Source organism: Canis lupus, chromosome 1 (assembly GCF_003254725.2).
Source record: "Canis lupus dingo isolate Sandy chromosome 1, ASM325472v2, whole genome shotgun sequence".
Taxonomy (NCBI): Eukaryota; Metazoa; Chordata; class Mammalia; order Carnivora; family Canidae; genus Canis; species Canis lupus.
The window spans coordinates 745725-757934 of record NC_064243.1 but is presented as its reverse complement, the minus strand read 5'-3'; the positions used below and the strand labels follow the sequence as shown (position 1 = coordinate 757934).

The window sequence follows — 12210 nt, the reverse complement described above, 5'->3', positions numbered from 1 at the left end:
CTGTAGGAAGGCCTCTGAGGAGAGTGCCAAGGCCAGGCCCGTGGCTGGGGACATAGGAACAGGAGAGGTTTGGGCCCAGCATCTGGTGGAAGCGGTGTGTCTCAGGGTTGTGTTACTAACATGGCCTGCAGGAAGTTTGGCTTCGTAAAGAGCCTCGGCAGTGCAGCATCCATGTGGACCCTCTCCCTCAGTCCCGCAGGCACTGGGGGTCTCCTCCCTCACCGCACACTGCAGGCGGCAGGGGCTCCTCTCAGAGCTGCAGAGTGCCATGGATTCATTCTCGCTGAGGTTTAGTCCTGTCTCCCTAAAAGCTGTGTGCGCTGTTTGTCATATCGGGAGATCATGTGTGGGAGCGACAGGAGGTCATTTCATTCCTAACAGCTGTTCTGCTTCCTGAGTGTCTGAGAGTCAGGGGGACTCTGTGTAAAGAGATACTTGCCGCACGTATGTGGCCATGTGTCTATTTCACAACTGGCTGGGGTTTTTGTTGTGCCTTTGAAGTTGGCACTTTTAATTAGTTTCATTAACATTTGGACTGGTTGTGACGTGCCTGTTTCCTCAGCTTGTGTGATCTACAAGCTGAAGACCCCCGCCCCCGCCCCCGCCTGTGTGGACAGGCCTCAGCTTCAGCTGGCCATGGTGGGTTCCATTCTCCCCTCTGCTCACGGCTCACCCGCAGGCCTGGCTCCCATTGGGCTCCCACTGGCACTCAGGTGCTCACCCACCTGCCAGTGACATCTAGAAAGATGCATTTAACTCCCAACTTTAGAGATCCAGACTTGTGTTTGTAAGGATGTTTCTGTTGCACCTGTGGAATAGGGGAATGTGATTCTAGAATTCTACACTAACAGATGTTTTAACATATGCTGCCAGGTTTGACTAGAGTAGGGCTATTAAAAAGTTAATTAGGACCAAGGTCACTTACTTTATTTTTTTTTTTTTTGGTTCAGAGTGTTTTTACCAAGGAAATTAATGTTAAACAGGATTAAGAAGATCAAAGTTTAGCTTCCTTAGGAAAGTAAACTAATTCATGTATTAATCGCATCTTAGCAGGTTGGTATTACTAATGTTCCGTGTCTACTTATGGGGCTTTCGAATACTACGTCAGCTTTGGTGCTGTGTTTGTAAGTTAACCTGCATCTTGAAACAGTCAGTGATCTAGACTAAGTTGCGTGGTTTGTCCCTTCAGTGGGTCTCACCTGCTGTGGCTCTGCTACTCCACAGGGGTTAGTGTTTGAGGAACCGGAGACACGCATGTCTTCACTCAGGGACACTTGCTTTATCCCTTATAGAAAAAGGCCACAGACAAAATAGCACAAAGATCTGGTGACATCGCTGCAGCCTGTGATAATGGGGTCCCTTAGTTGTCCCGAACCAACTAAGGTGGTACAGTCCTCGTAGGTGGTTTCTGGGGTGTTGGTTATGTGAAAGTCCCATGGGTGGGAGGCCGCCCTGACGGTAATTACCGTGGGGGGCACTGTCTGGAGGGGTCTTGTGGGGGGCTCCTGCCTTCTCACCAGACATGTGTGTCCTTCCAGGGCATCTTCCACTTCCAGCTGGGCCGGGGCGAGCCAATGCTGCACACCCGCGTGCGTCCCCACTGCAGGGAGTTCCTGGAGAAGATTGCCAGGCTGTACGAGCTTCATGTCTTCACCTTTGGGAGCCGGCTGTATGCCCACACCATTGCAGGTGGGTGGTCCTGTCCTTAGTCACCCGTCCTCAGTCGTGAGTTAACTGCACGTTGTCCATATGGGTTTGGGTTATTTCTTTCTTTTGGTGACACCCTTAAAGATGGAGGGGAAAATCCAGCTCTGCCAAAGTTGACTCCGTCTCAGAGCGAGCTATTGCTTCCCCAGATGGGTGGGCCACTTGGGCTCTGGTGAGGAGCACACTGCAAGCCCGTTTGAAAGTTGCTCAGGACAGCAAGTAGGCAGAAGAATAGAAACTGGCTCTCTGAGCTTAAAGTTTTTTTATTAATTGGTTTGGAAGTGCCCCTGGAGCCACATTGCTAGTGTCCGTCCTTAACCCCTCAAGTGCAGGCAGCACACATCTCGTTTGTGAGTGAATAATGTGATGGCTCTGGGCTGGCCACACTGGTGTGGCGTGTGTGCACAGGCCTTCCTGGGCCACAAGGCATTGCACACTGCGGCGGCTCCACCCAGGGACCGCCGCTGGGCTCTGGTCCACTCTATCTGTGGACGTTGGTGCCTGCATTACAGTGTGGTCCCGGCACCTCCTTCTTTCTTACGGGGTGGCCAGATTAAGTACTTCTAAGTAGAAGTGTTTTTGCAGGTTAGTCCTGACGTTTGTCAATGGAAACGTTCTTTTGAATCCCCATTTAACATGTAACCTTTGTAGGAAATTTTAATCCTGAGCAAGACACCCGTGCGTCAAGGTTCCCTTGTTGTGTAACTGAAGTCACTGTATTTGCCTTTGTCGAGCGGCTGCTGGGAATGTGATTTGAACATGGTGTCACCACTCCATGGAACTCGTGTGCACCCTTTGGGCTTTGCCTCCTGGCCGCCGGGTGACTTGGGCCTTCGCCTCCAGAGCCGTGGCGTCTCTGAATCTCGGTCAACAGGGCCTACAGGGTAGTGAAGATACCACTGATTCTGATAGGAGGGCCAGGGTGGGGTGCCCCTGGAGGTTGAGAGGACATTCCCAGGGGCCCTTGGGCGGTCTGCCTCCTCCCCCTTTCAGGCTGTGCTTTGTACCTTAGGATCCTCATGTCCCTACATTGTCCAGACACATGGCAGGCCAGGGGTCCCACAGCCACCAGGTGGCCGCCTCCAGCGTTGGCCACAGCGTCGCACATAGTAGATTTGGGAGGAAGCCGATGGCCCCCAGGACAAGTGCCCCACGGGGCTGTGAGTTGGGTGGGCCTTCAGAGGGCAGGTCACTGACAGGAGAATTGAGCTTGGTGCCAGGGGTGGATGTGATTGTTGACAGGGCAGCTGGAGGCCCTGCCATGGTTTCTACAGATTCCTCTTTCTGTCCACTTTGTTTTGAAAGTTGTCATTTTCACAGAACGTGTATTTTTAGTATAAGTTTTGATAGTCCTATTTTTGTTAGAACGATGAAGAGCCTGGGGTGCTTTTCGTTTATTTTATTGTAGAGACAATTCTGTGAGTGAGCTTCAGGTTTAGCTGCCCAGTGGCATCAGCGTCAGTATGGGATCCGTGTGTTTATTTAGGGGAACGTATGTTGGGAATATTTCCCCTCAGAGTGCGTGTTCTCTGTTAGCACCTGCTGATGATGGGGGTTGGGGGCCCCACAGATGTGAACACCAGAGGTGGCCCTGGAGGAGGGGGACGGGAGGCTTCCCTGCTCAGCGTGCCACCTGACAGCCGTGCGTTCACAGAGCCAACAGGACGAACCATAAAAAGATCTCCAGGGAACATGGTAAACATGTCTGTGAGGGAGACAGGCTGCCCAGGTGCCTGGTGCAGACAGCCAAAGGCATAGGGAAGCTGCATGCACTGGCAACCAGAGCCCCTCATGGAACATGCTGGGCAGAAATCATGTGCTTATGTGTCCATTGCCCAAGACTGCAAGCTCCCTGGGGGAAAATATCAGCTGGTCATATGTCTCACCATTGTTCTGTTTTCTTTTCAAAGGCTTTTTAGACCCTGAAAAGAAGCTTTTTTCTCATCGAATATTATCAAGGGACGAATGTATTGACCCGTTTTCTAAAACAGGGAACCTCAGGTACGTACTTGGCTGTGTTCATTGAGGCAGAAAGTGCATCAGGCTGGCAATCCAGTAATTCTGTTTACTTTTTTTTTTTTTTTAAGATCTTATTCATGAGAGACATAGGGAGAGGGAGAAGCAGGCTCCCTATGGGGGGAGCCTGGTGGGGGACTTGATCCTAGGACCCCGGGGTGACACCCTGAGCCAAAGGCAAACGCTCAACCACTGAGCCCCCCAGGCATCCCCTTCTGTGTTTATTCTTCCTGCTTCTGGCTTTATCTTCACAGCGCTCAGAAACCCTCCTGTCTTGTCGCCCAGCCTCTTCCCCTTCAGATCCCCAAGCATCCAGGCAGCGGTGGGCTCCCCCAGGGTCTGAGGAAGGGGTGCTGAGATCAGGGCTGGGGCAGGGCAGAGTGGGAGGTGACGAGCAAAGGGACCCAGAGCTCCTCCAAGAGCTTGGTGCTGGTGTCTCATGGTTGTTTCCCTAGGAGTGTGCATGCACTAATCCTACTGGCTCACTCCCAGATCTGTCACCATCCCATCTGCCCCTGATTACATTCCTGTCCAGCACCCGCTGCCCCTGCCTGCCCTGCTTTCACAGTAGGGTGCTCCCACCCCCAATCCACAGGCTCTTGTACATGTTTGGAAATTTCTTCACTCTGTGCAAGGAACTTTCCCATTTCTACCCAGAAAGGTAGTCAGTCCATCCATCTCCCCACACACACTCCCTCCCTCCCGTAGGGTACACTTGTTTTCATGCACGTTGGTCCCTGAGGATATTTGGGCAGTTACACTGGGGCCCTGGCTTTGGCTGGTGTTGGTCGTCCTTGTCCAGCGTTTCCTGTTTCAGATTTAGGATGTGGGCACACAAGGCCGTAGGAACCCAGAGGAGAACGTGAAAGTACTTGCTTCAGAAACCAACCTCGTGTGTCCTAGTTACTGTCACGGTGATCAGTGATGAAGACAGATCCATCTAGTGATAGATTCAGGGAGAAGCTACCTACCCCCCAGTGAGAACGCCAGAGGGGAGCGGCCTGTTCCCCGGCAGGCACAGGTGATATGGCTTGTATAGGTACAGGCAATGGGGCTCTTCCTAGTTTTTATCTCCCTCATCTGGAGTCAATATGCCAGAAAGTTTCGACTGTGCAAGTTATTTTAGCTGCCTTTTATTTACCTGTGGGAAACAGACTCAGGAGATACTAATTTTGGACACATGAACATGTTTTCCTGGGTAGTTGGAGCCATTAGCGACTAGGGGACTCAGCAGGGGCCGGCAGTCCTCCCAGGGTTATTTCCAGATCCAAGAAGAAATCGGTTTTGTTTTTTTTGTTTTTTGTTTTTTTTTTAATTTTTATTTATTTATGATAGTCACAGAGAGAGAAAGAGAGAGAGGCAGAGACATAGGCAGAGGGAGAAGCAGGCTCCATGCACCGGGAGCCCGATGTGGGATTCGATCCCGGGTCTCCAGGATCGCGCCCTGGGCCAAAGGCAGGCGCCAAACCGCTGCGCCACCCAGGGATCCCAAGAAATCGGTTTTGAATTTTGAATGCTACCAGCCTGTCTGAATCCCAGAATTGTAGATAGAAATAGAATTTACAAGCCTGTGTGCGGGTAACAGAGCGTGCCTGCGTCTGTCCCATGGCGAACCCTCGCTAATGTTTCTGCTGACTCTGTATATTCTAATAGCATTCTTGGACTTGAGAGCATGTAGGTGCACTGCAGGAAACCATGGTTTATTTCTCACGGTGGAGATATATGGTCATGTCTCTTCCCCCCCATTACCTGAAAACCCTCAGCTGTGAAGCAGAAGTCTGCAGACTGGCTCACAGGCTTGTCACCTGTATTTGTAAATGTCCTGGGACACGACCATTTGTGTGCCAGCTTCCCAGAACGTGGACACAGCCCCCACACTCTAAACTCCACACTGTGGCTCCATAAGGAACATGTGCTGGTTCCTGCCTTAAGGAGTATCAGAGACAGTGGAGAAAGCTGAGTTATTTTAACATTGCTTTGTCTGGAAACTTTGAGAGTTTAAATATGAGCTAAACAAAGTCCCTCGGTGTCATTCCCATCTGTTTCTGTCTAATCCATAATCTGCTTGCTGCCTGGAAAAGATTGTCATGACTTCTAACAGATTATTTTCTTGCAAAATATGCTAGTTCGGGTATGTTTTTACTTCTAGAAATCTCTTTCCCTGTGGAGACTCAATGGTCTGCATCATTGATGATCGAGAAGATGTCTGGAAGTTTGCCCCCAATCTGATCACCGTGAAGAAATACGTCTACTTCCAGGGCATAGGAGACATCAACGCTCCCTCTGGGTCTCGGGAGTCCCAGGCAAGAAGGAAAGGTGGGTGAAGGCCTATTGCCCAGCAGCCCCTGTTGGCAGCTGCCATCAAAGGCTCACTTTGTTTCTGTTCCTTTGTATTTCAGTACTTACAGAGCTGCCTGTCTGTGTTCATGATAAAATAACGAAAAGCACAACGTTTGGTTCTCACTTGGGGTTTTCTTTTTAAATAGTATTGATCTAAGTGTTTTCCCAATTGAATAAAGATGAAAGAATTAGCTTAATTCATTATATTTGAATCCTCCCTGTCATACTGGTTTCTCTTAAAAGATAAGCAGGACATTGGGAATTTGGCCATCGTGATCCTTGGAAAGCGTGAGCTGTGGGGTGGAGCAGCTCCAGCAAGCTGGTGGTTGGCACTGTGCGTTGGCCCAGAGCCTACAGGGAGCCACACAGCTTAACCTATTGGACAAGTGTGAAGCCAGAGTCTGTCTGAAGAAAATGTAAAGTTTTGGTGTGAAGTGTTTCTGATGATCTTTAGTTTGTAGACACGATGTTTGAAGCCTACAGTGACTGCTGTAGTCACGAGGCCTCCCGCAGGGTGTCCACCCACAGCATGGGAGCCTAGAGCGTCCTGTACACATTTTAACCAGTTGTGAAAACCAAAACAGAGTGACCATCTGTGGCCAGAAACCTAAACATTTGCCTTCACAGCTGCAGTTTGCTGAGCCCAGGTCTAGAGACAAACACAGGGGATGGGAGAAGGGGGTTCATGTTGGATGTTATGTAACAGTCACCCTTTGTTTTGTGCACACCTGCAGTAAATCAGTCTTCAAGAGGTGCTGATGGCCCAGAACAAGCTCCGTCCATCAGGGAGATCGAGGAAGGACGGCAGGTTTCTGGGGTTGAGCAAAGTAATGGCCTTGGGAAGCCCATGAGGGAGCTCAATGGGGGCGCCTCTCCACGAGGGGACTGGCCCCTGCCTGGGCAGGAGGAGGAGAGAGGAGCCCGGCCCACCACCCGTGGCCCCTTGGCTGATGGCAAGGGGCCCCCCGCCTGTGCTCAGCAGCATGGTCGGACATTGCCGGAAAAGCGACCTGCTCAGGGCACGGCCAGTGGTGACCTGGACTTTGACCTCTCCAGCGACAGCGAATCAGACGCCCAGTCATCTGATGGTGAAAGCGGGGAGGGGAAAAGCCTGGAAAGGCCTCAAGGAGCACGAGATGCAGGAAAGGCGGCACAGCGGGGCGGCCCCTCTGGCCCAGGAGGGGAGAGGCCCACAGGAGTGAGTCCATGTGCAGAGTCAGCCCCAGATGCGCAGGAGGAGGGCGAGCGGGATGGCCTATGTGGGCTGGCCGGTGGCTCCGCGGACAGGAAGGAAGCCGAGACGGAGTCGCAGAACAGCGAGCAGTCGGGCATCACGGCGGGCGAGTCTCTGGACCAGAGCGTGGAGGAAGAGGAAGATGACGAGGACGACGGGGACGAGGACGACCACCTGGTCTACCTGGAGGAGATCCTTGCCCGAGTGCATTCCGACTACTATGCCAAATATGACCGGTACCTCCGTGGGGACAGCCAGGAAGCCCCCGACATAAGGAAGATCGTCCCAGAGCTCAAGAGCAGAGTGCTGGCAGACGTTGCCATAATATTTAGTGGGCTACACCCAACAAATTTTCCGATCGAGAAGACACGGGAGCATTACCATGCCACGGCCCTTGGAGCCAAGATCCTCACTCAGCTAGTGCTGGACCCCGACAACCCCGACAGGGCCACCCACCTGATCGCGGCACGTGCAGGTAAGTGCACCGGTGCCCCCACTCTCCTTCTTGCCTAGGTGGGGAGGACACAGAGAAGACCTCCCGGCAGGGTGGATCTGCACCACCTGACACGGCGGCTCTGAGAGGGCATGGCTACTTGTTCCACTTTTGCAGTTTTCATAAGCATCATCCTTGTGAGCGTCCCCTCATGATTATATGTTGGTGACGTTGTGACTTCTGTGTCTGCCTGTGTGGGGGTCTGTGTGGGCAAGTGCTGGGCGGGTGCTGTCCATGGGCATCACTCAGCATGGGCGCGGCACCTTTGGGTTTGTTAATGTGCTGCTGCCATGTGCTCTGTGTCGTCAGTCTCCTCCGCCTGGAGTCGGAGGTGCACATGGTTGGGTGCAGAGCAGGGTGGGGAGTTCGTGTTGGAGCCCAGATACCCAGGAGGTTGTCAGCTGAGCCTCTGACTTGGGGGCTGAGCATGAAGGTTCCAGCTGGAACCAGATACGTCCTAAATGGTTGAAGCTATGAAAGTAAGACTGAAGTCATTGCAGGAAAGCCCCTCCCCCCCCCCCGAAATCTTGGAATTTCAGCCAAGAAAACAGCCCCCTAGGAACTGGCAGATCGGGAACAAACACTTAAGACAGTATTGCTAGGAAAACAAAAAACTAAGCAATTACTGTTTTTAAGTGGTCCTCACAAGCAGTGGTGCGGTGTTTCCTAGACACAGCCCGTCCCTGGCTGCTCCCGGCCCTGCTCCTCCCAGGCATGCACCTGCCGAGCCAGGCCTTCCAGGACACTGCCTCCTCACCCTGATCCCACGTGTATCACGTCCCACGTGCCTTTTGCATAAAGGAACAAATAGAAGCTTCATGTTGGTGTGAAATGTGGGCAGACTCTCACTGGAAGACAGATGCAAGCTTGTGGCAACACTCAGGCAATTCCACATGTGCTGAGCCTGGGGCACAGGGAAGGAGTGGCCAGGCTCACCCCTCTACCTGTGGCTTCGGACCCCGGCCTGGGTGCCCAGCCCCTTGTCCTCCCCTCTGCCCAGTCCCACCACTGACAGTGCCAGTAGCTGGCCTGACCTTTGCCCCCCTGCTCACAGCACAGTGCAGTCTACACTTGCAGTAGGTGGGACAGGGGTCCTCACCAGCTGTTAAAGAGTCTTCCCAAGGACATAGACATGTGCACACCAGGGGCACACCCAGGCCTCACTCCCATCCTCTGCTCGGCCTGCTTATAGCCCAGCCTGAGGGTGCCTCCTGCCTGGGCTCCACTGTGGCCACCGTCCTTTCAGGAGTCAGCTGGCTGTAACAGTGTGGTAACCAGGTGACCTTGGCAGATGGGGCTAGGTGGGGCCCTGAGCATCCAGCAGAGAAACCAAGACAGGATGCACCGGGAGAGGCACCTGTGCAGCATTCTGAGCCCACAGCAGTGACGGAGCCTTTGCACATGCTGAGCATGTGGTCATGGGGAAGACGTCCCAAGCAGTTGTTTGCAGGGCACAGGCCATGGGAATTGCCCACAGAAATGGACGGGCGACTGCTGGTTGGTGTGCTGTGGTTGTCAGATCCCTGCCCTCCCTGTGGCCTTCCATCAGATCTCGACCCCGCCGCCCCCCCCCCCCCCCCCCCCGCCCCATGACACCATGAAGTCTCCAGTTTCAGGCAGGGTTCAGAGCCCGACTCAACAGTTCACAGCTGCCACATGCCTGTGGCCCAGGCTGGAGTGATGGAGGTCATTTCTCTGCAGGCACAGAGAAGGTGCGCCAGGCCCAGGAGTGTGGGCAGCTGCATGTGGTCAACCCCGACTGGCTATGGAGCTGCCTGGAGCGCTGGGACAGGGTGGAGGAGCAGCTCTTCCCTCTCAGGGACGACTATGGCCGAGCGCAGAGGTGAGCACCTCGCCTGCTACCTGCCTTCCCATTACCATGGCTACTCCCACCCCCAGACTGTCCCAAAACGTCACCCCCATCTCAGTTGCTTTTTTTCCCAGTTATGCCAAATGGGCTTAGCAGCAAGGCTTGGCTTGCCTGCATTTCCTTCCTGGCCTAGAGCAGCATCAGGAACGATGTTGAGGCTTTGTGGGGTGCTGGTGGCCGGGAGACAGTGACCAGAGCGAGGGGTGCTCAGAGCCTAAGAGGTCAAGGTGGAGCTATGGGAAAGGCCTGCTCTGTGTGTTTGCGGGGAGAGCCGCCTGTTTTTTCGGGAACAGCTTCAGAAAACTCTTCCTGTTATCAGAGTTCGGACCTTGTATTCAGGGTTAAGATTCCGAAGCAGAGAGGCAGTGATCGCAGACTCGGGCTGAGGTTCCAGGATGGGCATGCAGCAGTCTGCTCTCTTGATCTGCAGCCCTTCAGCTGGGCCTGAGCCTGTTCCACACTTTCTCACAGCTCTTGTTCTGGTCCCACAGAGAAGACGGCCCAGCAGCCTTTCCTGACAGGCAGGGTGCACTTCCCACTGCCTTGTTCCACCCGACGCCCGTCCACCCCAGGACCCAACCAGGGCCGGAAGTTCGCATCTATGACGCCAATACGGGCAAGCTCATCCGGAAAGGTGCTGTGGGCCCTGGGCCCCCTGGCTCCCTGGCGGTGCACACGGAGCACTCCTCCTTCAGGTACATGCGCCTGCGAGTTGTCATGCAGCAGAGGGGTGCCCACGAGCGCTTCACGCTGCCATGGTCACTGAGAGCAGACCAGAGGCTATGATGGTGGGACATGAAGTTGGGGCTGGCCTTACCCACTTAGGTGTCGGGCCTCTTGCACATTCTGTGCTGTCTTGGTCCCCAACACTGGAACAGGTAGGGCTGGGCTCCAGCCTGAGAGATGTTCTGCATGTGCCAGGCATGCTCACGTGCTCATACTTACCCATTGCTGTCTCTGAGGAGGCACTTGGTGTGTAGATGGGTGCACACACACCCCAGGAAGAGGAGGAGCCAGCTGGGCCACTCCTGGCACCCCGTCCACTTCTGGCCCAGATCAGACTGAGGGAGGGCCTGGCAGTGGCTGCTTGGAAACAGGAACATGAGAGAGAGAGAGCCCTCGCTGGGTCAGTCCTGCCTTCTACCCTCTTACTCTAAAGACGTGTAGACGTTTATTACAGGACACGTTCTCTATGTTACGAATGTTCATTTTTATTGCTGAAATGTTGTGTAAGATGGTGAGCTTACCCCAGTTCTGAGCACACTGTGTTTAAAGGGAGCCCGTGGATGGGCAGGGTGGCAAAGTGCTGCCCCAGGGACCCACAGGGACATGCGCATCTCCAGGCTCTGGGGAGTGAGGTGTTGGACCAGGTCAATGGAGGCAGCAGGCCAAGGGAGCCACTCCCATGAGGTCTGGGTGGGCACTGGGCCCAAGTGGAGGCAAGGTCACAATTAATGGAGGTTGTAGAGGTGATTCTGACAAAGTATGTGTCAGGGGCTGTTACACAGGTATCTGGCACCAATTCGCCGGAGGCTGCCACGGCAGTGTGAGGAACCTATAGCCCTGGAGCTGTTGGGGATGGACAGCTGGCTTCTCTGGGCTCTTGGTGGCCAGGGCAGCATGAGGGGAGCCTCGCCCCAACCCAGCACCTGGGATGCTATCCAGATAGAGGCAGATGTGAACAGATGCTCCGGGGGAGAGAGCTGGGCAGGAACGGGGAGGCCAGAACAGCTGGCAGACCGCTCCTAGGCAGTGACCTCAGTGCTGACCGTCAGGCACAGGACATGGGCACTCAGTCTGCTTGAGTGTAGATGTTTGCCTACCCCCTTGACCTATGCCCCTCAGAGCGCACCCCTGAAGTGTGGCTGTGGCACATGGCACACCTTTTATTGGACTCGTTCTCCTAGGCCCGGCTTGGGTGGAGTGAAGCCAGGCTGGGGCTTGGGACAGAGTCCCAGAGAAGTGGGCAGGGCCTTTCGAGTAACTGCTCAATGATGTGGGACAGGCAAATGGGGGAGAGGTAGAGGGTTTCAGCAGAGGCTTGTAGCCTCAACAGAAGCATGTTCCAGAACTGAAAAATCCCAATCTAAGATTAACTGGAAGACAGTAGAAAATGTGCAGACGGGCAGCCCGGTTGGCTCAGTGGTTTAGTGCAGCCTTCAGCCCGGGGCATGATCCTGGAGACCTGGGATCGAGTCCCACATCGGGCTCCCTGCATGGAGTCTGCTTCTTCTTCCTTTGCCTGTGTCTCTGCCTGTCTCTCTCTCTCTCTCTATCATGAATAAATAAATAAAATCTTTAAAAAAAAAAAACCGTGCAGTCTGGAAACAGAAATGAGGAGGAGCTGGGACCGGTACGCAGTCCCAGGGCGGGGGCAGATCAATGTGGGTACTTCATCTCTGGAATTTCTCCAAAACAGAAACAGATCCTCAGGTCCCATAACCTGTGATACAGGCTGGATAGTAGAAAACTAGGTGAGCGCATGGTAGTTAGGTTTTTAAAAAAACAAGGAGAAGGGGCATCTAACTGGCTCAGTAGAACATGCAACTC

The 12210-nt window shown here is 53.7% G+C and overlaps 1 protein-coding gene across 8 annotated transcripts in view; it reads left to right on the top strand.

The window, feature by feature from the left end:
* Positions 1-12210, top strand: part of CTDP1 (CTD phosphatase subunit 1) — a 59175-nt gene that overhangs the window by 13702 nt on the left and 33263 nt on the right. For all 8 annotated transcript variants that reach the window (XM_025421937.3, XM_025421936.2, XM_049111576.1 and 5 more), the window contains exons 5-10: positions 1539-1689; positions 3618-3708; positions 5873-6039; positions 6798-7772; positions 9492-9633; positions 10152-10355. In XM_025421937.3, coding sequence (XP_025277722.1) covers positions 1539-1689; positions 3618-3708; positions 5873-6039; positions 6798-7772; positions 9492-9633; positions 10152-10355 — 1730 coding nt within the window. The remainder of the gene's footprint in view (positions 1-1538; positions 1690-3617; positions 3709-5872; positions 6040-6797; positions 7773-9491; positions 9634-10151; positions 10356-12210) is intronic.